Source organism: Jaculus jaculus, chromosome 4, assembly GCF_020740685.1.
Source record: "Jaculus jaculus isolate mJacJac1 chromosome 4, mJacJac1.mat.Y.cur, whole genome shotgun sequence".
NCBI classification, from domain to species: Eukaryota; Metazoa; Chordata; class Mammalia; order Rodentia; family Dipodidae; genus Jaculus; species Jaculus jaculus.
In genome coordinates this window covers 60,309,964-60,336,048 of record NC_059105.1, presented here as the reverse complement: position 1 = coordinate 60,336,048, position 26,085 = coordinate 60,309,964, and the positions used below count along the sequence as shown (strand labels likewise).

Here is a 26,085-nt window from a genome sequence, read left to right as displayed (position 1 = left end):
AAAATATATATGTATATATATATATACACAAACAAACAAAAAACATAAGAAAAAGAAGAGAGAGAGGTGGTGGGGATGACATTCTGTGACAATGGCAAGATTAAGGGGTCACATGAGGAGTTAATACATGTGAGCGCATTGTCCAGCTGTGAAATACCTTTCAGTGGTGTAAGCTCCACTTTTTCCGGAACTTCGGGTTTTTCTGGAACTTTCTTCCTTGAAACAGCTTTAAAGAATTTTAAAGCGTACTTTTATTATTTGTATATTTAATTTGAAGCAATTAACTAATTTCTTTTACTCTAAGAGTCAAAACCAAGCTGTGCTTATAATCAGAAAGCATTGGTAACAGCCAGAACAGCCAGCAAGGAGCACATCAAGAAACATTGAAACCAGGAAAACCCATTGCAGTTTCCCAAGGTTGGACTGCAAATTAAGACTGGATGAAAAAAGAATACAATTTTTATTTTTAACAGGTAAAAGACATTTTATATCAAAGAAATGTGTCCTCATAAAGTATCAGACAATAGATAGGTGACATTTAAGAAGGGTTTGATTTTTCTACCCATGACCTAAAACCCAGAAGGTTTCTGGGAGACAAGAGTAGTAATTACTAGAAGTAGTATGTTATTCTAGAAGATTTTGGCTTTTTACATATGGAAGTAAGTCTAAGAAACATCCTTATCTAAGATTATATTTGAATCATTTGGGTTGAGAAATTTCATTATAAATAAGAGAACAATTTTGAAAATAACTTACTAAGATTTTTAGCCTATTTTGCTTTATACATATTTGTAATATCAACTATAATACCCAATAACATGTTTATGAGATTCAAGAAATTAAGTAACACTGCTTCCATCCCATCCAAAGGAAATAGAAAACACAGAGAGAATGAAGGAAGTTTAATCATGGGAAGAAATACTGCATATCAAACATATTCAAGACCACTTTTAGTACCCCATGAACCACATGGAACACAGCTGTGTTTCTATTAAGTTGAAAATATGAGGTAGGGGAAGGACAATGACAAGTTGTTCACATGGTCATTTTTCATGTTACTTGGGCATTTGCCAGCTACAGAACACTACAAGTAATATGTGTAAAATATATATATATATTTAAAAAACCATGTAATTCTTTAAGAACAAAGACTTGGCTTTTACATAAATTTATTGCTGCAGTGTTAAAAATATCTTGCAAAGATTCTGACATTCCACATGCAGGAGACCAAGATATATATTGCAATCAGGCTTTGAAATAAGCTATCTTGCTCCCCACTTGCAAACAAAAGGTAGCCCCTGCATCCAGGTGCCAAGGTTGCTGCTGACATTGAAATGTCTGACATTCAGGTTAGCAAGCAGGGCTTTGTAAGGCAGCACAGGGCATCTGGGCCAGGAGAAGTATTTCCAAGCAGAGAAATACATCTCACAGTGCAACCATATCTGAAAGGACACACTGCAGAAGCAAAGCATTTCTTGAAGGCACAGTTTCAATAAGCTGAATGGAAGTTCAAAGTAGGTTAATAAGGCTTTGAAAGTGGCATTTTATACCTTTAAGTTGGAATATTTTCTCCTTCACGTCTTCCTTAGGTGGAGAAGGAGCAGGAGCTGGGGGTCTTGGTTTGAGTTTTGGTTTCTCAATAACCTTCTTTTCAGGTTCAGGTTCTTGAAAGAGTATTTCAGAAATGTTAGTATATGTTTATGTTAGTAATTGGACATACAGTATATTTGGTAGAATTTCAAATATGTATGAAGTCAAACATTTCCCATTTTGATATGTATTGTCAGTACCCAACATAAAACATGAATTGGTGTCCAATACAGCACAAAACATCCACACTGTAGAGAGGTGATGAGATACATAGTCCAGCCACTGATGAGTACAACAAAAAACATATTAGCCACATTTACATGATACAAAGAGTACAAATACATGGAAAACACAGAACAAGATTCACATTTAAAGCAGAGGATTTCTTACACACAGAGGCAAAGAGACCCATGAACCACACAGAACAGCAGGAACAAACCATACACAGTTCAAGATGAAGACTATGAATGATGAAGATGTAAGTCCAGGTAACTGAATACCTTGTACTGGTATTTCTTCAGCCTGAGGCTCAGGTTCGGGTTCAGGTTCTGCCTCAGGTTCAGGTTCAGGTTCTGGCTCTTTTGGTGCCATAAACTTTTCAATTTCACGTTCTTTGATGAATATTGACAAAGGATATAAGAGTGTATCAAAGTTCTTCATGCAGACTTACAAATTTCACATAGATGCAAAGAATGCAGTCTCAGAACAAAAATAAACAGTTCATGCCAAGCCACACATAGAAAAAAGGAAGATCTCCATTTCCTTAATTGTGGAGCTGAGGACCAAACTCAGGGTTTTGGGCATGCTAGGCAAACACTGTTACCACTGAGCTACATCTCTAACCTCAAGGTCTTCATTTCCATACACCAGAACTTTATTTTAACAACTGTTTTATTCCATATATATTGATGGCAAATAAGATGACTTAAGATCAGCGCCTGGGCAATTACTTGAAGATTCTAGGCAAGTATCCAAACTTTCTTTCAGTAAACTAAGTTTTTCAAAATTATTAAAAACCATCAAGAATAAATAAAATAAAATTTCCAATTCAAAAGTATAGTTATTGGGAAAAAAGCAATTAAACATGCTGAAATGCTTTTGTAAATAATTTCAAGCAGGAATGTCACCCTATGTGTGCTTTTGTATGTCTAACAAGCTTTTAAGATGATTAAAAATTTGTGTATGTGAATACCTTCAACAGGGGGGGCCTCTTTTCTACCAATGGTTATGGATACTTTTTCTTCATACACTATTTCCTCGATAGTTTCTTCAACTTAAAAAAAAGATAGTATCACACATTAGGCTGTAGTCCAAATAGATAATGCAACTGCTAAATTGCGTCCTAACAACTTACACTCAGTAACACATTATTTAGATGAACTCAAGATACCAATAACATCAATTCACAAGACAGAAAATAGAAAAATATGAAGACCCCTGTATAACTAAGCAGAGTGAGGAAGATGGTGTCATCTCAAGATTTAAAGAGCAGCATGTACCTTGGACAGGTGGGACTTCTGGCTCTTCAGGCTTGGGAACACTCACTTTCTTTTCTGGGAAGATTTTCTTGGGCACTTCAGGCACTTTAACGATATTAATTTTGCTTATCATTAAGAGCTTAGATGATGTGCAAGATTTTTCAAAGAACAAGCAAAGAATACAAGGGAAAGAGCTGCATCTTAGAAAACTTCATGGGGAAAATGGCTTCTGAGTTTTAACACCCTTTCTGTGCTATAGCTCTATAAATAAATACTTCCAGCCTTCTTCATTTGTTCATTTTTATGTGGAGGTGTTCCCTACTGAACTAATTTTCATACTTGAAAAATAATCACTTTATATTTTAGAGTAATTAATCACTCCTGTAATATCAGTTCTTTTAGAGCATCTCTTGGCACACTCCCAACTTCCATACTGAAAAATGAAGAATATATTTACTATCTTTTCTTTCTTTCTTTCTTTCTTTCTTTCTTTCTTTCTTTCTTTCTTTCTTTCTTTTTTTTTTTTTGGTTTTTAGAGGTAGGGCCTCACTCTGGCTCAGGCTGACCTGGAATTAACTATGTAGTCTCAGGGTGGCCTTGAACTCACAGCAATTCTCCTACCTCTGCCTCCCGAGTGTTGGGAACTATCTTTTCTTATATTAACAATGAACCTTTCTCTTGGCCATTTAACTTGAATCATTACAATTATCTTGTCCGCAATTTCCCTATTGCATTGGTGATAGTTAGGTGTCATCTCAATCCCCATCTCTTTTAAATCTACTCCCCTTTTCCATTTCTTACATCACTGGTTTTATACAAATCTTAATCAGTTAATCAGTTCCTCTTTCTATTAACACTGACTTTCAGTAGTTGAAGCTGCTGCCAAGATCTTTCTATAGATACAGTAAGGGTATCATTGTGTGCCCTTACTTCAAAACCTCTGATGCTTTCTATTGCTCTTGCCTACATAGCAAAGACAAGCCTTATACTGGCATTCAAAGAACTTTAAAGCATGATCCTTATCTTTACATCTGGCATTATTTCTTGCTAGTTAACAAATCTACACTGTTGACAGTGAGGTTATCTGACAGTCCTTGAACTTCCTAGATCCCGTTGTCTCTGTGACTTTTAATATTTCACCTTTCTGCCTAGGATACCATTTTCCCCAACATATATATATGAAAAACCATGAAAACTTAAAACTATTTCTCGGGCTGGAGAGATGGCTTAGCGGTTAAGCGCTTGCCTGTGAAGCCTAAGGACCCTGGTTCGAGGCTTGGCTCCCCAGGACCCACATTAGCCAGATGCACAAGGGAGCGTATGCGTCTGGAGTTCATTTGCAGTGGCTGGAGGCCCTGGCGCACCCATTCTCTCTGTGTCTGTCTCTCAATGTACCTCTTTCACACTCTCTCTGTCACTCTCAAATAAAAATGAACAAAAATATAAAAAAAAAACAAAAAAACCTATTTCTCCTTATGGTTTCCCATGATATCTCTGCATAAAATGAACTTTTGCTTCCTTTGCATTTCTGTAGCCCTTTGTACTCAGTTTGAACTGTTATCACCTTCTATTTGTACTAGAGTGGTCATATCTTTCTATTCTTTCACTACATTTAAGTTGCTTGAAGACAAGATCAGGTCGTGGGCTTTCTCAGTGTCCTGTTAATGGTAACATTTAAATGAATGTGGGAATGAGAGATGCCCCTTCCTACTACCTATAAGCATTTAATATGTCCCCACACTAGACTCTCATTCTTATCTTTCCCCCTTGTTCTGTTTCATTTTAATCTTTGCCCTTATTAATTTTTCCCATTCTCTATGGAATGGGGTTCAGTATAATATCATATTTAGTGTTTCCTTGCTCTAAAAAGCGTTATTAAAATGCTCAGTGGTGAGAAAATCATATTTCTTCTTGGTAGGTACCTTTTTCTGGCAGAATGTCTGGTTTCTTGGTAACAGGCACAGGTTCTTTCTTTACGGGAACAAGCTTGGGTACTTCCGGCACTTTGAAGATATTAGTTTTTGTTTTAAAAAGAGGATTTTAAACATTTTAAGATGTTAGTAAGAAATCTGTAATTAATGGGGCAGCGGTAAAATTAGTGGAAACAAATCAGTATATATCTTTTTCCCTCAGTTGCCATAATAAAGAGGACAGCTGATTGGGTTCCACTTTAATATATAAGCTCTGAAAAATTATGATGCCAGTGATGATGAGAATACCTTTGGCTTCTGGTGGTTCTGGCTTCTTAGTAGGGACCTTCTTCACTGGGACAACTTTCTTTGGCATCTCAGGTACTTTATAAAGATATTAGTAGCATTTAATAATATAAAATTGTAAGATATAACATTTTTAATTTTACAAGTCTGTTCAATACCATAAAATACAAAGAGCAGACCACAAACACACACTTTGGTATAACACACAATAAGGACACAATGTGAATTTTAGACAACACACCAAGAAGTCATAAACATGTCTGTACTTCAACATAAGTACCTTTAGGAGGTGGAGCTTCTGGTTTTTTGATGACAGGAACTTTCTTCTCTGGGACAATCTTCTTGGGCTCTTCAGGCACTTGAAGAATAGGAATTTCTTTTAGAGTCAGATTATTACAAAGAAACATTTAGTGATGAAGTTTTCAAAGGCCCACATATATATCTGTGGGGTGTATGTTATGTTCCTGAAGATGAAAGTTTTATGGGTAGAAGTAATGTTTGTTCATGTCAGTGGGCAAATTTCAAGCAAGGACATGGAGAGCTTATATTTTGCATGAAGATACGTAATACACATGAAAATCAAATGATGTTTTCCTGTGTCGTGGATCTGCCTGTACCTGGGGGAGGTGGAGCTTCTGGTTCCTCCTCTTCTGCAACAGGGACTGGCTCTTCCTCTGCAGCAGGGATTTCCTCGGGTTCTTCATAGACTTTAAAGATATTAATGTTATTTCAGCATGTGAGACAACAATCTAGAATGTGTGAAGCACCCAAGCAATAAATGATCTTGATTTCTTCCCTGGTTTTAGTTAATGTCTTCTCTAATTTTTATTGTGGTGAAATCTACCATATTTGTTCTGACCTAATCATGTGTTGGTTTGAATGCTTGGAAGTGCTTTTGTTTAATTTACACTCAGCTTTGTTATATTATTTATGTGTGTATTAGAGAAGCTTTGTTTAATGAAACCCACTCTGTCCTAACAAAGCTCATGACGTAGAAATTGCTGACTGGTACCTGAAGGTACATTTGAGATCAAAGCTAATTTACAATAATGAAGACAACAAACATAAAATGACCAGGAGACAAGGAATTAGGAAAGAAAAGAAATAAAGCCTAAAACTAATAAAGAGTCAGAGGTGGTAAGATTAGTTATGGCTTCATCTATACCTTCTGGGGGAGGAGACTCTGCCTTCTGGGGAGCAGGAACAGCTGGTTTCTCTTCTATCACAGCTTTCTTGGGTGCTTCTGGCACTTTAAAGATATTAGTTAGTCTTACTTCTGGGTGGTTAAGAAGCACAAGACATTTTTGTCACATGCTCAAATACCTCAGGGACAGATCCAGGACAAGATTCAAAAAGTTAGTGATTTATCCTTGGATCATCACCTGGGTGGTGGAAATGAGGCCTCCAAAAGGCCTCACTGCAAAACAGTGGTAGTAAACTCTTGTAATATTTAGACATAAATGCACTGGTTTTTAGAAATTCTGAAGCCCCAGAATTGCTGTTTTGTTGTTGGGAATATGATAAGATCAGGAAACAAAGACTTTGAAAATAGGTGACTTTGGGGACAAGATAGTATACTTTTCTATAGACTCTCATTAGTGACATGTACCTTTAGCTGGTGGGACTTCTGGCTTTTTGGGAACAGATACTTTCTTTTCTGGAACAACTTCTTTCGGAACTTCAGGAACTTTAAAGATATTAGTATTTCAACATTATCAACAATTGCCAGTGAGCATCATCACATTTTCACAGAATAAAACAGTGTCTAAGAGTTGGAGACCATTGCCACCTCCTTCCAATAGGGGACACTACATGTACCTTTAGCTGGTGGGGCTTCTGGCTTTTTGGGAACCACGACAGGCACTTTCTTTTCAGGAACTTCCTTGGGCACCTCAGGCACTTTAAAAGATATTAGTAATTCATAAGCTCTGTTTCATTGACAAGGCAATCATTAAGTACTGTGGTGAAATATAGTATTTTAAAGTTGTGTCTGCCAGAAGGAAGGCAGTAGCAGTGAAAATACCTTTCACTGGTGGTGGTTCTGCTTTCTTGGCAATGGCAGGAGGTGCTTTCTTTTCAGGAATGGGCTTCTTAGGTGGCACCGTCACTAAAGATATTAGAGTCCATGGTTTAGAAGCAGTGAAGATTTGTATGAGAAAGATATCCAGCCCAGCATGGAGAGGCCCCGGGGGGAAAGATGGGCAGAGGGCCCTAGCAGCTTGCCAAGTAAGTACCTTTTGGAGGTGGGGCAGGCACTGTCTCTTCCACCACCTCCTCTGGCGGCTCTTCTGGGACAATCTCCTCCTCGGCTTCCTCGTATACTTTAAAGACATCAGGACTTTTCAGTGATAGAATTCACTAACACATGTAACATAATTTGCAAGAAGATTTTCATAGCACAGACACATTTTATCTTTTTTCAAGATACAAATTTCAAAAGTTTATTACCTTCGGGGGGAGGACTTTCCGGTTTGAGGGGAACAGTTTGAGGCACCTTCTTTTCTGGGATAGCTGCCTTTGGCACCTCGGGCACTTTAAAGATATTAGTATTGTCATGATGAGACAGAGTAAAGACAAATGGACGGACGGTACCAAGCACAGTGATATTGTGGTGACTACCTTTAACAGGAGGCGCTTCTGGCTTTTTAGGAGGTGCCGCAGACACTTTCTTCTCAGGGACGGCTTTCGGAGCTTCAGGCACTTAAAAGAGATTAGTGGATTATCCTTAAGACTTATGACAGCTGCAAGGACAAATTTCTCGAGAGAAGACTTAAACCTTGTGAGGCCTACAGTCAGTTACAAGTACCTTTAACGGGCGGAGCTTCTGGCTTTTTAGGTGGAGCCACAGACACTTTCTTCTCAGGGACAATTTCTTTGGGAGCCTCTGGTACTTCAAAGAGATTAGTGAAATTACATTTAGGGTTTAGGAAGGTTATTATTAGTATTTTCGAGGGCAAAAGAGCAAGGTCTTAAGAGGCCCAAAGTTAGGAATAAATACCTTTCACAGGTGGGACTTCTGGTTTTTTAGGAGGCACCAAAGACACTTTCTTTTCAGGAACTTCTTTGGGCACCTCAGGCACTTCAAAGAGATTAGTGTAAAATGGCATTTAGGATATATGAGAGCAACTAAGATAGACACTGTTCTAGGACAAGAGTTAGGTCTTGTGAAACCCAGGGTCAGTGACAAGTACCTGTGACAGGTGGGACTTCTGGCTTTTTAGGAGGCACCACGGGCAATTTCTTTTCAGGGACAACCTCTTTGGGAGCCTCGGGCACTTAAAGAGATGAGTGAAATTACCCTTAGGTCTCATAAAGACTGGGAGGCCAAAATACTTTCAAGAGTGGAAGACTTGGGCTTTAGGAAGCCTCATGTCAATGTTAAGTACCTGTGACAGGTGGCAGTTCTGATTTTTTAGGAGGCACCACTGTTTTCTTTTCAGGGACAATTTCTGGGGAGATTTCTGGCACTTAAAAAGATATGAGTAGTTTTTCATTAGGTCAGTGAGGTAAGTGGACTACAATGTCTCTAAGAGCAGAAGGCCCTTTTTTTTGCTGAAGACTAATGAAGGGGTCAATATTTACCTGCTAATGGTGGGGCTTCTGGTGTTTGGGGCGGGGCCATGGGAACTGTCTTTTCTGGGATAACTTCTGCAGCTTCAGGCACTTGGAAGATATTAGTAGATTTGCATGTAAGTTAGGGAGAAGCAAAGAACTAAAACTTTCCCAGTATGAAAGAGTTATTTTTCTAGTAAAATACGGTCTGGGTGACAAGTACCTGTGGGAGGCGGGGCTTCTGCCTTTTTAGGAAGCGCAGCTGGTTTTCTCTTCTCAGGAACCATCTCTTGAGCAACTTCAGGCACTTGAAAGATATTAGTATTTTTTAATACTTAGGTTAATGAAGAATAATGGCCTGTATTTGTTGATTTTACTTTTTCTGAAGAATACGGTCTGGGTGACAAGTACCTGTGGGAGGCGGGGCTTCTGCCTTTTTAGGAAGCGCAGCTGGTTTTCTCTTCTCAGGAACCATTTCTTGAGCAACTTCAGGCACTTGAAAGATATTAGTATTTTTTAATACTTAGGTTAATGAAGAATAATGGCCTGTATTTGTTGATTTTACTTTTTCTGAAGAATACGGTCTGGGTGACAAGTACCTGTGGCAGGCGGGACTTCTGGCTTTTTAGGAAGCGCAGCTGGTTTTCTCTTCTCAGGGACAATTTCTTGAGGAACTTCAGGCACTTGAAAGATATTAGTATTTTTTAATACTTAGGTTAATGAAGAATAATGGCCTGTATTTGTTGATTTTACTTTTTCTGAAGAACATGGTCGGGGTGACAAGTACCTGTGGGAGGCGAGACTTCCAGCTTTTTAGGAAGCGCAGCTGGTTTTCTTTTCTCAGGGACAATTTCTTGAGGAACTTCAGGCACTTGAAAGATATTAGTATTTTTATCCTTAGGTTAGTGAAGAACAATGGTCTATACTTGTGGGTTTTACTTTTTCTGAAGAACATGGTCTGGGTGACAAGTACCTGTGGGAGGCGGGACTTCCAGCTTTTTAGGAAGCGCAGCTGGTTTTTTCTTCTCAGGGACCATTTCTTGGGGAACTTCAGGCACTTGAAAGATATTAGTAAGTTTACCCTTCTGTTGCTAAGCATTAAACTACCTTTGTTTCCAAGAATGGAAGAGATCATTTTCCTGAAGAATACTGGGTGACAAGTACCTGTGGGCGGGGCTTCTGGCTCTTTAGGAGGCGACACTGGTCTTTTCTTTTCAGGGACAGTATCTTGACGGACTTCAGGCACTTGAAAGATATTAGTATTTTTATACTTAGGTTAGTGAAAAACAATGGCCTCTATTTGCAGATTTTACTTTTTCTGAAGAACAGGGTCTGGGTGACAAGTACCTGTGGCAGGCGGGACTTCTGGCTTTTTAGGAAGCGCAGCTGGTTTTTTCTTCTCAGGGACAATTTCTTGGGGAACTTCAGGCACTTAAAAGATATTAGTATTTTTTATACTTAGGTTAATGAAGAATAAGACTGTGCTTTTCAGAAGACGCATTTATTTATTTATTTTGGTTTTTGGAGGGAGGGTCTTGCTCTAGCTTGGGCTGACCTGGAATTCACTATGTAGTCTTAGGCTAGCCTCAAACTCCTACCTTGGCCCACTGAACGCTGGGGCTGAAGTTGTGCACCAGCGTGCTCAGCAGAAGATACTTTTCTGAAGGGTAAATTCTGGGTCACAAGTACCTGTAGGAGGCGGGACTTCCGGCTTTTTAGGAGGAAAAGCTGGTCTTTTCTTCTCAGGAGCAATTTCTTGAGGAACTTCAGGCACTTGAAAGATATTAGTAACTTTACCTTTTTGTTACTAAACAATAAACTACCTTTGCTTCCAAGAATGGAAGAGAGATTTTTTTCTGGAGAATAAGGTCTGCATGACAAGTACCTGTGGGCGGGGCTTCTGGCTTTTTAGGAGGCCCAGCTGGTCTTTTCTTTTCAGGGACAGTATCTTGAGGGACTTCAGGCACTTGAAAGATATTAGTAGGTTTACAGTTAGGTTAGTGAAGAACACTGGGCCGCATTTATTTTCAAGAATAGATGAGATTTAATTATTATTTTTTTTTCCTTGAAGAGTAAGTTCTGGGTGACAAGTACCTGTGGCAGGCAGGGCTTCTGGCTTTTTAGGAGGCGCCACTGGCTCTTTCTTTTCGGGGACAATTTCTTGAGGTATTTCAGGCACTTGAAAGATATTAGTGGTTTTACACTTAGGTTACTGAGCAAGGAGCGATATTTGTTTTCAAGGATGGAAGAGGTATTTCCTCTGAGGAATGACGGTCACACCTATACCTGTGCCATGCGGGGCTTCTGGCTTTTTGGGCCGTGCCTTGGGAATTTTCTGTTCCTGAACAACTTCTTGGGTAGCCTCAGGTACTTGGAAGATATTAGTAATTTTAGAGTTTATGAACGATGACGGCACATGTTACAATAATTGTGAAGAGTTCAAAACATGTTTCTCGATAAAGCAGGAGGGGGAAATGTCATGTTTCGCAGGTGGTGTTTTTTTAGGGGGGCACAGCTACAGACACTTTGTTTTCAGGTACAATTTCCTCAGAAGCTTCAGGAACTTGGAAGATATTAGTGGGCTTTTTTTTTTTTTTTTTTGTTGGGTTAGAACTATAAAGGGGAACACTGACGATATATTTACCCAAGCAAATACAACTTATGAGACTGGTGGACAGACACGCTAACACACTCTCCCCAGCCCTCTGGAACAGGTGACTACAACATGCAAGGATACATACCTTTGGCAGGCGGGGCTTCTGGCTTTTTGGGAGGAACCACGGGGACTTTCTTTTCAGGGGTGACTTCTTTAGGTGGCACTTCAGGCACTTCAAAAACAATTTTTAATTTGTGTTTAAAAAGGGTGAAAATAATTTCTGTAGTATACAATCATGCAACAGTTATTTTAGATAGCTGCTGACATTTTTTTCATTAGAATTCTATTACATATATAAGTATGCTCTCTATATAAATATTTTACTTTAAGTAGTAGTTATTTGTGTCCCTGGTTTGTTTTGACATTACCTTCTGGGGGAGGACTTTCTGGTTTGGGGGGAATCACTTCAGGCACCTTCTTTTCTGGGACAGCTGCCTTTGGCACCTCGGGCACTTTAAAGATATTAGTATTGTCATGATGAGACAGAGTAAAGACAAATGGATGGACGGTACCAAGCACAGTGACATTGTGGTGACTACCTTTAACAGGAGGCGCTTCTGGCTTTTTAGGAGGTGCTGCAGACACTTTCTTCTCAGGGATGACCTTTTTGGGCGCCTCGGGCACTTTAAAAGAGATTAGTGAAATTATCCTTAAGAAGATATTTTCATGAGCAGAATTAGATCTTATGAAACCTCAGGTCAGTGACAAGTACCTGTGGCTGGTGGGACTTCTGGCTTTTTAGGAGGCATCACAGGCACTTTCTTTTCAGGGACAACCTCTTTGGGAGCCTCAGTCACTTAGAAGAGATTAGTGAAATTAGAGTTAGGAGTTATGAAGACTAAGAGACTGAAATATTTTCAGGAGTAGAAGAGTTATATCTCATGAAACCTCAGGTCAGTGACAAGTACCTGTGGCTGGTGGGACTTCTGGCTTTTTAGGAGGCACCACGGGCACTTTCTTTTCAGGGACAACCTCTTTGGGAGCCTCAGTCACTTAGAAGAGATTAGTGAAATTAGAGTTAGAATTTATGAAGACTAAGAGACTGAAATATTTTCAGGAGTAGAAGAGTTATATCTCATGAAACCTCAGGTCAGTGACAAGTACCTGTGACTGGTTGAACTTCTGGCTTTTTAGGAGGCACCATGGGCACTTTCCTTTCAGGGACAACCTCTTTGGGAGCCTCAGTCACTTAGAAGAGATTAGTGAAATTAGAGTTAGGAGTTATGAAGACTAAGAGACTGAAATATTTTCAGGAGTAGAAGAGTTATATCTCATGAAACCTCAGGTCAGTGACAAGTACCTGTGGCTGGTGGGACTTCTGGCTTTTTAGGAGGCATCACAGGCACTTTCTTTTCAGGGACAACCTCTTTGGGAGCCTCAGTCACTTAGAAGAGATTAGTGAAATTAGAGTTAGGAGTTATGAAGACTAAGAGACTGAAATATTTTCAGGAGTAGAAGAGTTATATCTCATGAAACCTCAGGTCAGTGACAAGTACCTGTGACTGGTTGAACTTCTGGCTTTTTAGGAGGCACCACGGGCACTTTCTTTTCAGGGACAACTTTTTTGGGAGCCTCAGGCACTTAAAAGATATTAGTAATTTTTTTACACTTAGGGCATACAGAGAACAGTACACACAAACATTTACTGAGAGAAAAAAAGCTTTTTTTCCCTGAGCTCATCAAGATTGACATGTACCTGTGATGTGGGGCACTTGTGGCTCTGGGGCAGCAGCTTCTACTACTTTCTTTTTGGGGGTCACTTCTTCAGGAGCCTCAGGCACTTTGAAGATATTAGTAAGTTTACATTGAGTCAAAGCAGCCCATGCAGACAGGAGTTATGCTCACACATCATGAGTTTTCCAACCTTCCTGTCTCCCGCCACCCAGCCCATGAAGAGGGACAGTTGAGATGGTACCTTTGATAGGTACCACTTCAGGTACTTGGGGAGGATGCTTCTTCTTTTTGGCCACAGCTTCTCTAGGAGCCTCGGGTACTTTAGAGATATTAATATTTTTACATGTAGGAGTTAAAGGCATCAAGACACACAGGAAACACACATAGACAGGAACCTCCCCACCAGCTTTAAGTTTCCAGTAGGATATACCTTCTGAAGGAACTTCGGGTACTTTGTGATGAACACCAAGAGCTTTCTTTTCAGAGACAGTTTCTTGGTAGGCATCCGACACTTCAAGAAATTAGTATTTTTATATTTAGTGTTAAGAAAATCACTAGGAACAGTAAAACATCTTCAAACCTACTGGAGGTAATTCTGGAGAATGAGGGCTTGGTGGCTTGTACCTTTAACGGTGGGTGCTTCTCTTATTTGCGGAGTTTTCTTTGTAATAACTTCAGGGGGAGCGTCAGGTGCTTGAAAGATATTAGTATTTAACATGTGAGAGTTAGAGTTATTGATTGTGATAATAGTAACCCTAATAAGGTAGCATGTAGCTTTCTAGAAGTTTCTTCCCTCCTCTTGCTCTCTTATTCTGCCACTAAATTAATCTAAAGGGGTTTGTCAGTCCTTGAGAAGAGGGGCGCGCCTTCCTCCTGTATTGCGAGTCCTGTGATTCCTCTCATACCCTCACTATAAAGTGCAGTCATCCATCTGCACCTGCCATTTGGCCAACTGTGAATAGATAATTACTTTTGTACTGGGCACATATATAGATTATTTCCTTGTCATAAATCTCTAAACAATGTAGTATAAGAATTGCACAGTATTGACTTTCTACTAGATATTCTTAGTACCCTAAAGATCTGAAGTATCTGGACGAGTTGCAAGGGTCATATGCAGACACTATTTCCTTTTACATAAGGAACTTGAGCACTGGTGGACTTGGTATCTGCATGGGGGTGGGAGTGTCATGGAACCTTCCATGGAGATAGAGACAGGGCTATGGGTGCTGAAGGAATATTCCTGATGGGAGCTTTTTTTGTTGTTTTGGTAGGAATAACGACAAATATTTTCCTTCTAGAGGGAACTAACTGAATTTTAGGTGACTTAAAGATATTAGTATGTTTATTCATAGGAACAGTATTAGAAAAACATTGTCGTGAGAGCAGAGGATGGATTATTTCTTCCACAGCTTTTTGAAGGCGACATGTACCTTTGACTGGTGGCATTTCTGGCTCCTGAGAACCATCTTCAAATGCTTTCATTTCAGGAGCATCTTCCTGCACAGCTTCTGGTGCTTTGAAGATATTAGTATTAGACTTGGAGGTTAAAAGGATCAGTAGAGACAATAACCCCATGATGTGACCTAAAAGTAAGTCTATTGCTACCTATGCATGTCAAGAGTTGAAGAAGCTATGAGTGCCTGAGGACAGGAGTCAGTCTCATCTGTTTAATTTATTATTCCTCAGCTCCCTAGTGCCTCCCTAAAACAGGCACTTTTAAAAAATGATTGAAAAAAGAATGGTGGCATGCATGATGCCCTTAGAGGGACAGCTGCTCAATTCTAACAGGAGTAGCCGTGGGTGCTGTTTTTACATATAGGAATGACTCAGACTGGGAGATCCCAGCATGAGTTTTTATTGTGGCAGTATCAAAAGCTGGTTATCAGAGGTTATTATTTTTGTTTGGTCTCCTTAGGTGCTATCAATATTAGTAAGTTCACTTTTTTGTGGATATATATATATATATATATATATATATATATACACATACATGTGTGTGTGTGTGTGTGTGTGTGTGTGGTTAAGTGTTTGGGAAAATCCATTTTTCTGAAGTGATTCCCTTGGCAATGCCCTCAGGGTTTTGAAGATATTAGTATTTTCACATATGTTAGACACCACTATATACAAGGATAAGGAAATTCACTTTCTTCTATCTTGTACCTGTTGGAGCTTTTCTTCTTTTGGCAATAGGAGTTCGTTTCTCTGGAACCATGTCCTTGAAGATTTCAAGGTCTTTAAAGATATTAGTATTGTTTTAATTAAGACAAAGCAAAGATATGACATATAGCAAAGTTAGGTATGTTAATAGGTATTTTCAGTTGGAGATTTTTTTTCTTATCTTTATAGGTTATTTAAATGGGTCTTGGCTCATTTGGGGAAGTCAGAGATAGCTTCCTTGTCTTGACATCTTTTGAGATGTCTTCAAGATATTAGTATCTTAGCATTAGAGGTTGTGAGAGCACATGTAAAATACTAAACACTTTGCAGACAGAACAAGGAAGGGTTTCATCTTTAGACTTTTATATCTAGAGATTTGTACCTTCGACAAGAGAATGTTCCCGAACTTCAGAATAGGCTTCATAGAACTCCTCCTCTTCATACACTTCTCTGGTTATAACAGGCTCTTTAAAGATATTAGTAAGTTTACACTTAGAAATTGTAAAACCAATTATGCAACATGTAATTTTTGAATCTTAAAGCCAAAGACATTCATTTGAGTTTGAAGCAGTTGAAATATACCTTTAGGGACTGGTGTTTCTCTCTTTTTAGGAATAATCATGTATGTTTTCTCTTCTGGAACAACTTTCTGAGGTGGCCCCGGCACTTAAAAGATATGAGTACAGTAATATGTATAAATTGTTAAGAAAAATATTGTGCTTCTAAAGTGAGCCCCCGCACAAATTTCATTCAGGTTGAATCACTGATGTTATATACCTCTTGCTACTCTGGTTTTCGCCTTCTGAGGATAAGTCACAAGTGTTTTTTCTTCTATGACCGTTTCTTCAGAGGCTTCATAAACTTTAAAGATATTAGTATTTACATAATTAGAGGTGTTTCAAGGTAGATGAAGAAGAGTAATAAGAAAATTATGACAGATACACATTTATCACCCAAATGAAGAGTAGCACGTAGACAGATTAGTGACTGGAATGAAATGGGGGACACACCTCACCTCAAGGTTTATGGTAAGAGACTGTCAGAATTCTTTAGAATCATGGTAACAAAATTGAGGGCTAGGGTGACTGCTCACTGGCTAAAGGTATTTACTTCAAAATTTATGAATATGCCAGAGAAGTGCTATATAACTTCTTTTCATTTATGACTGCAGAAAGTTACTGGTAAAATAATCCTATTACTGTAAAATTTAATGAATTTGTGCATAAAGAACAGGAAGGTCATCTTTCTATATACGATCCATTGAAAATGTACGTAATTTCTTCTCTTTTCTAGGCATATACTTATTTATATTTTAAAATCAAATTTAATTTCTGTTTTTAGAGTTTAATATGAATGTGAAAGTCATTAGGGATCAAAAGCAGAAAAGAATACTGTGGGCTAGGTCTCAGCGATAGAGTACTTGTGGGCTATAAAAATGATAAAATGTTTGGGGAACAAGGTAAATGCAAGCATAGAGAATTTCTGTGGCTTTTAGGAAGGAATATTGTTTGATAACAGTAACTGACTTTGAATGTAACAAAAGTATTAAAGGTGGAAGTGATAATGTACTTAAACCTTAAGTTAGTATAACAAAATGAGTTTTAGTCAGGAGATTTTTTTAGATTGAAAAAATAAAAGATAAATATATCGACTTTACTTTATATCTTTACCATATTAAGTATTGAGAAGTTTTCTTTTCAGAATACTTTACTATTTAGATTAGCTTAATATTCAAATTATTTATTAATAATCTTGTAGAAAAATAAAGTCTTGATGATTATTTTGGGGCTTAGTATTTTGTAAATTTATGATCATAGTAGAATTGTCAAACTGTTAATTATTATTATGAAAAGTAATAAAATAAGGCAGGAGTATTTTGACTTTACAAAATCCAACTAACACATTATCCTGGACTAAAGTAAGTTAATTGGTTGCCTCAGAAAATAAACTGATTTAAAACAAAAGACGTTTGTACACAAAACAGGTTAGGAGAGTTTAATTAAACAAATGACTTGGGGCTGGAGAGGTTGCTTAGCAGTTAAGCGCTTGCCTGTGAAGCCTAAGGACCCCGGTTCAAGGCTCAATTCCCCAGAACCCACATTAGCCAGATGCACAAGGGGCTCATGCATCTGGAGTTCGTTTGCAGTGGCTGGAAGCCCTGGCGCTCCCGTTCTCTCTCTCGCTCTCTGCCTGCCTCCCTCCCTCCCTCTCTCTGTCACTCTCAAATAAATAAATTAAAAAAAATAAACAACAACAATAAAACAAATGACTTTTCTAAGATTGGATGATATGAGTATGGAACTATTAATTTACTTTTTCTTTTGAGGCAGAGTTTCATTCTAAACGAAGCTGACCTGGAACTTACTCTGTGGTCCAGGCTGCCTTGACCTCATGGTGATCCTTCTACTTTAGCCTCCCTAGTACTAGCTGACATTAAAGGTGTGGGCCTCCATGCCTGGCTCAGGACTATTGATTTCTTAAGTTGGTAAAGAAATGATTCCTGTCTGAGGCTCGAAATCATTCATATTACTTAATTTGAGTTCATTATTTTTGTATGTGGGCCTTTTCAAGATACTAGACAGACACAGTGGACTTAGGAACACAAATAAGGGAGAACCACCAAGCTTTCTGCACTCACTGTATATCTCTGTCTCCTCGGGAAGAATGATTGGTAATTTTTCTTCTTCAACACTTTTCTTTGGCACTTCAGGAACTTTAAAGATATTAGTATATTAATAAGAAATAGAAGATATTAAGAATATGAAAATACAGAATGCAAAGATTTAACTGCACATTCACTTGCTTTACACAATGAACATCTACCCAGAGCTATCTCAGGCTAGGGTTTGTCGCGTGTACCTGGAAGTGATGGAGTTTCAGGTTTTTCAGGGGCAGCTTCGCGGACTTTTACTTCTGGAACAGTTTTCTTGGGTGCTTCAGGCACTTTAAAGATAATTTATTTGCCTTATTTGCAAGATTATTCTAATTGGGAATAAAATATCAAAACTACAAGGGGGGTTTTCTAGCAAGAAGGATGCCAGAATTTTAAGTCTACATTGTATGCTCCTTGGGGATGGCAACATTCCATGTGTTATTGGGGACATGTTTGTTTCCAGTGCTTCTGGGAAAGTGCTAACAAGGTGAGTTGTACTTGGCAGAGAAGTTGGGAGATCCAGATTGCTGAAGGACCGTGTGAGAAGAGCAGTGGTGAGTCAGCAACAGCAAATACCTTTAGTTGGTCGAGCTCTGGGTTCTTCAGGAACTCGCACTTTTTCTTCTACCGTTGTTTTCTTGGCCACATCAGGCACTTTAAAGATAGTAATAATAGTTTCCTTTACTTTGATCAAACATTCACAAAGACTTTAGCAAGCAGAACATGAGAGATATATACACAAAGCACAACATTGCCCCAGTGTAAAACATAGACATTGCTTGATCACATACAGGACAAATATTTAAGATGAGCTGAATGGTGATAGCAAATATGGCAACAAAAAGGTGGGGCTGTTCCCTGTGGTAGAGTGGTAAGAACTGGACAAGGACAATTTATTTTAATGTGTGGTTGGTACTTTCTCTTTTTGTATATTACATGGACTTTGAAAAGATGTTTAGATCATTTGATTAAAAATATTCTGCTCTGGAATTTAAGAAGTTGACAAAAATTAACAAAGGAGGGATCTTCACCACACATTTTGATCTATTTGTATTTAATATCATCAATTAAAAACATAGGATGCCAAAGGTTTGCCAATAGGTAAACATAGCAAAAACATAACCAAATACCACCAAAAAAAAAGCTACCTGAATTCACCCTTTGATTACTAAGTAGTTTTGGTTTGGATGGTGTAGGCATAACACAGTGACTTTTTTTTTTTTGGTAGATCTTCCGTTTGACTTTCAGACATTTTAAAGATATTAGTTTTAGGCATTTTACAAACACAAAACACTGAAGAAAACATCAAGTAAGACAACAAAAGAGCTAATGTACATAATTTTAGGTAAGTACTATCTCACTAATAAAATACCTTTAGCTGGTGGCTCTTTGCGAGGAACAACTTTAAAGGGTGGCTTTTTTGGAGGGATGATTTTCTCAGATATCTCAGGCCCTTCAAAGATATTAGTGCCTTTGTTTAGAATAACTTCACAAAATATTATGCAGTTCTACTTAAAGCTAATGCACAAGGACTCAAAAAGATTTTTATGTGTTTTGAATTTATACCATCCTAATTTCAAGAATGCTTTGATTCTGCTATTATCTATATGGTGTGCTTACTACATAAACATACATTCTGTCATTGCACATGCATTCATTTATGTAAGACCTGGACTAGTATTGCAGAGAACTCATGCACATGGAGACTTATCCTCAGAATTAACTAGAACGCTGGTGCCATCACAGGCAGTTCATATTTACATTCTCTTTCTCTTATGAAGATACCATAAAATGGCAGAAGCTCTTGATAAGTAATTTACAGGCTGTACACAGGTAACTGAAATGTGAGCCAAGCCATGGTTATTTTGTTTGAAAGTATACATTCCTCAGTGATCTGAGGTATTTATTACCCAATGGATAACAATGGTTAATTATTTTGGTTCCTGTAATAGTCATGTAGCCTTCATGGTTAGGCTGTAAAAAGAATTCACAGATTCAAACTGTGACCTATGCAGCCACATAGGCATCACGTATTATTCTCTTGTCTGTGAAAATTCTACTCTAGAGGTTAATTTCTATGCGATAGCAACCTTTGTAACAGACACCGTATGGTAGTGCTTAAGAGCCCCATGTTGCAAACCAAATATGGCATGTGTTTTCAACAGATAATCACAGCAAGACAGAACAGTTTACAGAAGCTACAGAATTCCCTATACCTTTAGGTGGAGCTCTGGGCTTTTCATATACTTCTTCTGCCTCTAAAAACTCGATCACCCTATGGACTTCTTCAACCCTGTGCTCTTCTTGAAGCCTGCGTTCTTCCACCTTGGTGAATTCCTCTACCTCATGGAATTCTTCTTCTTCAAAATATTCCTGAACTTCATGAAACTCTTCTTCCTCAAGAGCTTCTTCCACTTGTGCCTCCACTAGTTCTAACTCTATCCTTTCTTTCACTATCTCCTCGTGTTGGTAGGCAACGGATACTTTTTCTTCAAAAGTAGTTCTCCCTGAAAGAACATTGACTTTAAGAAACATTGTTTTTAAATGCAACAGAAACAAAGATGCAAATTCAAAATGCAAGAAAAATGACTAAAAGAAGGTTTGCATGCAAAAATAGAAGAAACTCAAAGAACTTTCCAAAAATACCTTTAGCAGGTGGAACAACTTCCTTTTTAGGCACAGGAACTTTCTTTTCTGGGATTTTCTTTTCTGGAACTTTCTTTTCTGGGACTTTCTTTGGTACTTCAGGCACTTTAAAGATACAGTTTTGATATGTAAGACTGTCAAGAGTAAGCTTTTTTTTTTTTTTAACAGACAATGGACATCGAAAGACCATCGAAGCATAGGGACATAAGACATGCATGTCTCAATGAAGAAAGATAAAAAAAGGGGAAGTTTAAGTTCAAAAGAGAAGATGTACCTTTGGCTGGTGGGGCCTCTTTTTTCTGGACAGGGACAGGAACTTTTTCCTCAGGAATTTTCTTTGACACTTTAAAGATATTAGGTGCTCCAGTTAGCCAAGTATGCTCAACAAACAACATCAATACACACACAACACACACACACACATGTTGGAAACAAGAGTGACATTGCAATCATCCAAGCATCTAAGAAGACATTCTGTGCTGTTGGAAAACATTTTACAGGTAATGAGGGTATGCTTCCAAATTAGCTATCTGTGCTGACAGTACCTATAGAAGCTAAAATATGTCTGTAAAGACCTTGTGCAATTTTTTAAACTTATTTGAGAGAGAAGGGGGGGGAGAGAGAGAGAGAGAGAGAGAGAGAGAGAGAGAGAGAGAGAGAGAGAAGACAGAGATAATGGGTGAACCAGGGCCTTCAGCTGCTGCAAAAGAGCTCCAGGTGCACATGTCCCCTTGTACAGATGTGCAACATTCTGTGCTGGCATTACTGTGTGCCTGGCTTATGTGGGACCTGGAGATTCAAACATGAGTTCTTAGGTTTCGCAGGCAAGTGCCTTAACCACTAAGCTATCACTCCAGCCCTTGTGTTATGTTTTTTTTTTTTTTTAACAGTAAAGCTTGCCAACATTGGACCTAGTTATACTATTTTTAATTTGATGAAGAATGTTTTGAAATGATCAACTTTGCAGAGTCTTTAGATTATGATATAGGCCTCATGATCTGTTGGACACTACTTTGTTTGCAGAGGAGTGTTTTGTGGTAGGGACAGTATACTATAATAATTGCTGCTGGTGGAGTCTGGAGCTTTGCTTGAATTAGAAAGCAATGAGAAATAGAATATTTTTAATTTCCTTAAATTCTTAGGTTAAATATGACAAAGGAAACACGATGCTCTTGAAAATTGTCATTATACAACTACTAGAACATGTTTTTCTCTATAACACATTAAATATAGTGAATAATATAAAGTGTAATAAAATTCTACCCACATAATGAGATAAAATCTAGGATTATTATGGAGGAAAGAGGGATTCATTGTTATGTGCATTGATATAGAGAGATACACTGTTACATCAGAGTTTTAAGTTATTTAAAATAAAAGACTAGAATAATCCTTACTGTGTGCACATTTACATGCATGTGAACACACACAAATCATTCATTCTCATTCCAGAAACACTAAAGAAATGGAATCGGTTACATTTTCACTTGTCATTCATTAGTTAGTTTACTATTTCAATGACTATAACAAAGAAGTGAAAGAAGCCGGGCGTGGTGGCGCACGCCTTTAATCCCAGCACTCTGGAGGCAGAGGTAGGAGGATTGTCTTGAGTTCAAGGCCACCCTGAGACTCCACAGTGAACTCCAGGTCAGCCTGGGCTAGAGTGAGACCCTATCTCAACAAAACAAAACAAAGCAAAACAAAACAAAACAAAACAAAACAAAACAAAACAAAACAAAACAAAACAAAAAAAAAGAAGTGAAAGAAGATATAGTGTTTTTAAGAAAAGGAAATTAGAGGGAACTGGAAGGTCTTAATCAGGAATTGCTATACCTTTAGCAGGTGGGGCCTCCACTTTTTTAGGAACTGGAGTAGGTGCTTCAGGTACTGCTTTCTTAACCACCTCAGGCACTTAAAAGACATTACAGACATTTTGAAAAATAACAGGCAATAAACAGAACACCCACATACCAAAATGGAAACAATACACCACAAACATTGATTCATTCAAAAAGATATCAGCAACCTAAATGACAGTGCTGTCTATAGATCAGGACTGTAGGAGTGTGAAGGATGTATAGCTTAGTGGTCGGCATTTGACTGCAGAGATTTGGTAAGAATTATAACATCGGTTACGAAAAAGATTTCAGCATCTAGAGGAGCAAATGGTTCAAAATAATTCTAAGAAGTGAATACTTTCAACACACAAATACACTGTCCTTCCATGTCAAAAATGAAAGCAAAACTATGGATTGTCATTTAGGTGAAAGAACTTGTGGTCGCCCTGCAGAGGCAGTAGAAAAAGGAAACAGAACACACAGCCTCAAGTACCAGTAGTGTGTTCTTCAGTTTTCACTGACATGATAGAAGGATCGCACACTAATGAATGTTAGTTTTAGACAAATTTCAAGAAAGACTTTGAGCAAGACTTTTGATTGTCCAACTTATGAAAGCTGCTATACCTTTAGGGGGCGCCACCTCCTCCACCTCCTCTATGCTGGGTGGTTCCTCGGGGATCTCTTCTGGAACAGGCTCTTCCGGCTCCTCCAGCACTTTAAAAAGATTATTTTGCATATTAGTTTTTATAATTCTCTTGAATGTTATACTAAAATGATATAATTTGTAACCTGCTTAGTTTTCTAAACACTCATGAAAATTCACTAATCCTTAAAAAAATAATAATAATCTAGTGAGTTTTCTAAATTAGTTGGGCCATTCCCAGCATTTGGAACTGGAAAAGGATCCCAGAAAATTCAGTTGTATTTTTTATTCTTCTTATTTATTTATTTTTGTAAATAAAGGTGGACATGTTTGGGGTCAAACTACCAGTTACAAGTCAGATTTTTCTACATCAGTCACTCAGGTTTATCTGGTGTTTTTGGGAGGGGGAGCTAAACTTATTCCATCAGTAACAATCGAGTTATATTAAAATAGTTGCCCCTCAACATTTGTTTTTGTTGAAATTCATTACAAACAGGCTTTTAAGGGTGCATACATGAGAACAAAATGGTATTAGTAAACCTTCTCAGTTTCTATGAGGTGATACTTCCTATGAGGGTCTGAATATGATGACTTTTCTAGGGTGAAATGTACGTATCTCCTCCGAATGTGAGATAATGTGACACAAGGATGACCTTGACATGCTGGGTCCAGGCAAGTCATCTACCTTCAGCTGGTGGAACTGCCTCTTCTTTGGGGGAAGTGATGCGTCTTTCTTCCACTTTCTTAGGTACCTCAGGAACTTAAAAGATATTGATTGTTTTAGGTAGTTAAAAATGGAAGCACGGAAGAAGAATATGTCAAGACCAAACCTCCCATTTTTAACACAAGAGAGTAAATATCACGACATACAAACAAGGAGAAACATTGACATTGCACAGAATTAGCTGACAGAAGAATAAAGAGGTCTGTGGGTCCATTCAAGAGAGAGTCTGTCTTTTACAGTTGGAGCCTCTTCCTTTCTAGGAAGAGTCACACGTAATTCAGGACAATTTTCTTAGTCACTTCTGGCTCTTGACAGATACATGACTTTAGTCTTTTTATTTATTTATTTATTACTAGCTACACATAGAGAAACAAGGCAAAAACAACACGAAACGTAACAATGACATAGCACTGTGGGAGCAACAGTTACCAGAAATGAGCATCAAGGACAGACTACAGACTGCAAACATGTAGGCTGAACGTCCTGGTGGATGTGTTCAACTTTGATGCAGCAAATGACGGCATACCTTTGGCGGCAGGAGCCGCTGCTTTCTTAAGGCTGGGAGGAGGCACCTTCTTTTCTGGTTCAGGTTTCTTAAGTACCACAGGAACTTTAAAGATATTTTAAATTTCAGTTTCACAAACACAAAGACAATAGACACAGCAATAACACAAGTTACACCAAGGATTTCTGAACAAGGTGCTTTGACTTGATGGGTGACGTGTCTAATGTCTTGGGAGCAGCAAGGACATTCGAGAAGAGGTACCTGTAGCAGGAGGAGCCTCCTCTTTCTTGGGAACAACCACTTTCTTCTCTGGCACTTTCTTCTTGACTTCAGGCACTTTAAAGACATCATTTCATGATAAGAATTTATTTTGAAGGATAAGAAGGAAAGAAAACAAGAAGTCTACACAAAGATAGCAACATGCAATTGTCACAAAGGAGAGGGAGGTAATATCACTTGGAGTCCCACACAGTGTGTGATGTGGAGTCTGGGACTGTCTGAGGGCAGCTATCATTTCATTGGTTTAGATGTCACAAGGAATATATTAAATCATCATATGTATAATATTCTATGGTTATATGGCCTTGCAGAAGAATTACACTTATTTTAAATATTGATGTCATGGCCTTTTGTAGAGAATATTAATGTACTTTGAGGCAAACATATAAAATCGATTTTATTCTATGATATAATTTAATATGTTAAATCTGAATTTTTTCACTCAACAGTGGAATACTTTCGTACTTTTTTTTTTTTTTTGTTGTTGTTATTCTTTTGAGGTAGGGTTTCACTCTAGCCCAGGTTGACCTGGAATTCACTCTGCAATCTCAGGGTGGCCTCAAACTCACAGTGATCCTCTTACTTCTACTGCCTGAGTGCTGGGATTAAAGTTGTGTCCTCCACGCCCAGCTACTTTGTTTTATTTTATTCTCACCATGTTATTTGAGCCCAGTAGGACTCAGATTAGCACCCCTATGTTATGGGACAGGAAACGGAAGTTCAGTTTGTTTATAGGGCTGTCTCAGTAATATAGCAAGGCATGAAACCAAGGCTAAGAAGTTAAGCCCTGCAGGCTACTATTTATGCATATGTATTAGAAGATGAAAATTATTAGAGTTTTGAGAAATACATTAATGTTTTACTTTCCAGCCTCATATTACAAAGGTACTTAATATAAGTGAGTAAAGGATGAAATTTAAGAATATTTATTCTTATAATTTTGGGGGCAAAGCTTTTCCTATAGGTAATCTAGTTTTGCAGAGTATCTATATGAAAAACTCTGGCTTAAAGAAATTCTATGAAGTCAGGTAGAACTTTTGTGACAGTGAAAGAACTTTCTTTTATCTCTTTTTTTAAAATAAATATGAGGTGTAAAGCATCCAGTGAAAATAAATAGATACCAGTGTCTCACATATTTTTAGAAGTAAATATGTGGCTGTCCATTTAATACAATTTTTCTTTTCCTGAAGCCCATTGAATCATAGTCTATCTGGTAAAGCTATGCATGAAGGACGTGCATTCACTTTGGGGCAGTGTACCTTTGGGAGGTGGCGGAGGTTCCACTTTTTTGGGAACAGGAACAGGGGCTTTCTTCTCAGGTACAGTTTTCTTTGGCACTTGAGGCACTTAAAAACATTTCAATTTAAGACATTAAAACCAACATAGACATGCTGTATGTACAACAAAAAGACACATGTGAAGAAGACCATAAACAATATTTTATCACATGAAAATTGAAGACAGGCAGATC

General features: G+C 38.1%; 1 protein-coding gene across 5 annotated transcripts in view; it reads right to left on the bottom strand.

Annotated features, from left to right (window-relative positions):
- The window catches only part of Ttn (titin), a 282,613-nt gene that overhangs the window by 122,228 nt on the left and 134,300 nt on the right, over positions 1–26,085 (bottom strand). For 2 of the 5 annotated variants that reach the window (XM_045148517.1, XM_045148518.1), the window contains 25 exons: positions 24,597–24,671; positions 23,792–23,866; positions 23,088–23,177; positions 22,459–22,536; positions 20,900–20,968; positions 20,626–20,730; positions 20,196–20,486; positions 19,352–19,432; positions 18,556–18,633; positions 13,408–13,431; positions 12,793–12,858; positions 12,401–12,484; positions 11,861–11,944; positions 8,476–8,559; positions 8,091–8,174; positions 7,733–7,816; positions 7,519–7,605; positions 7,308–7,391; positions 7,103–7,183; positions 6,894–6,971; positions 6,450–6,533; positions 5,902–5,991; positions 5,565–5,642; positions 1,551–1,664; positions 158–226 (listed from right to left, as the gene is read on the bottom strand). The exons of the other annotated variants lie outside the window; for them this stretch is intronic. In XM_045148517.1, the coding sequence (XP_045004452.1) occupies positions 158–226; positions 1,551–1,664; positions 5,565–5,642; positions 5,902–5,991; positions 6,450–6,533; positions 6,894–6,971; positions 7,103–7,183; positions 7,308–7,391; positions 7,519–7,605; positions 7,733–7,816; positions 8,091–8,174; positions 8,476–8,559; positions 11,861–11,944; positions 12,401–12,484; positions 12,793–12,858; positions 13,408–13,431; positions 18,556–18,633; positions 19,352–19,432; positions 20,196–20,486; positions 20,626–20,730; positions 20,900–20,968; positions 22,459–22,536; positions 23,088–23,177; positions 23,792–23,866; positions 24,597–24,671 (2,217 nt within the window). The remainder of the gene's footprint in view (positions 1–157; positions 227–1,550; positions 1,665–5,564; positions 5,643–5,901; positions 5,992–6,449; positions 6,534–6,893; positions 6,972–7,102; positions 7,184–7,307; positions 7,392–7,518; positions 7,606–7,732; positions 7,817–8,090; positions 8,175–8,475; positions 8,560–11,860; positions 11,945–12,400; positions 12,485–12,792; positions 12,859–13,407; positions 13,432–18,555; positions 18,634–19,351; positions 19,433–20,195; positions 20,487–20,625; positions 20,731–20,899; positions 20,969–22,458; positions 22,537–23,087; positions 23,178–23,791; positions 23,867–24,596; positions 24,672–26,085) is intronic. 5 annotated transcript variants of the gene reach the window in all.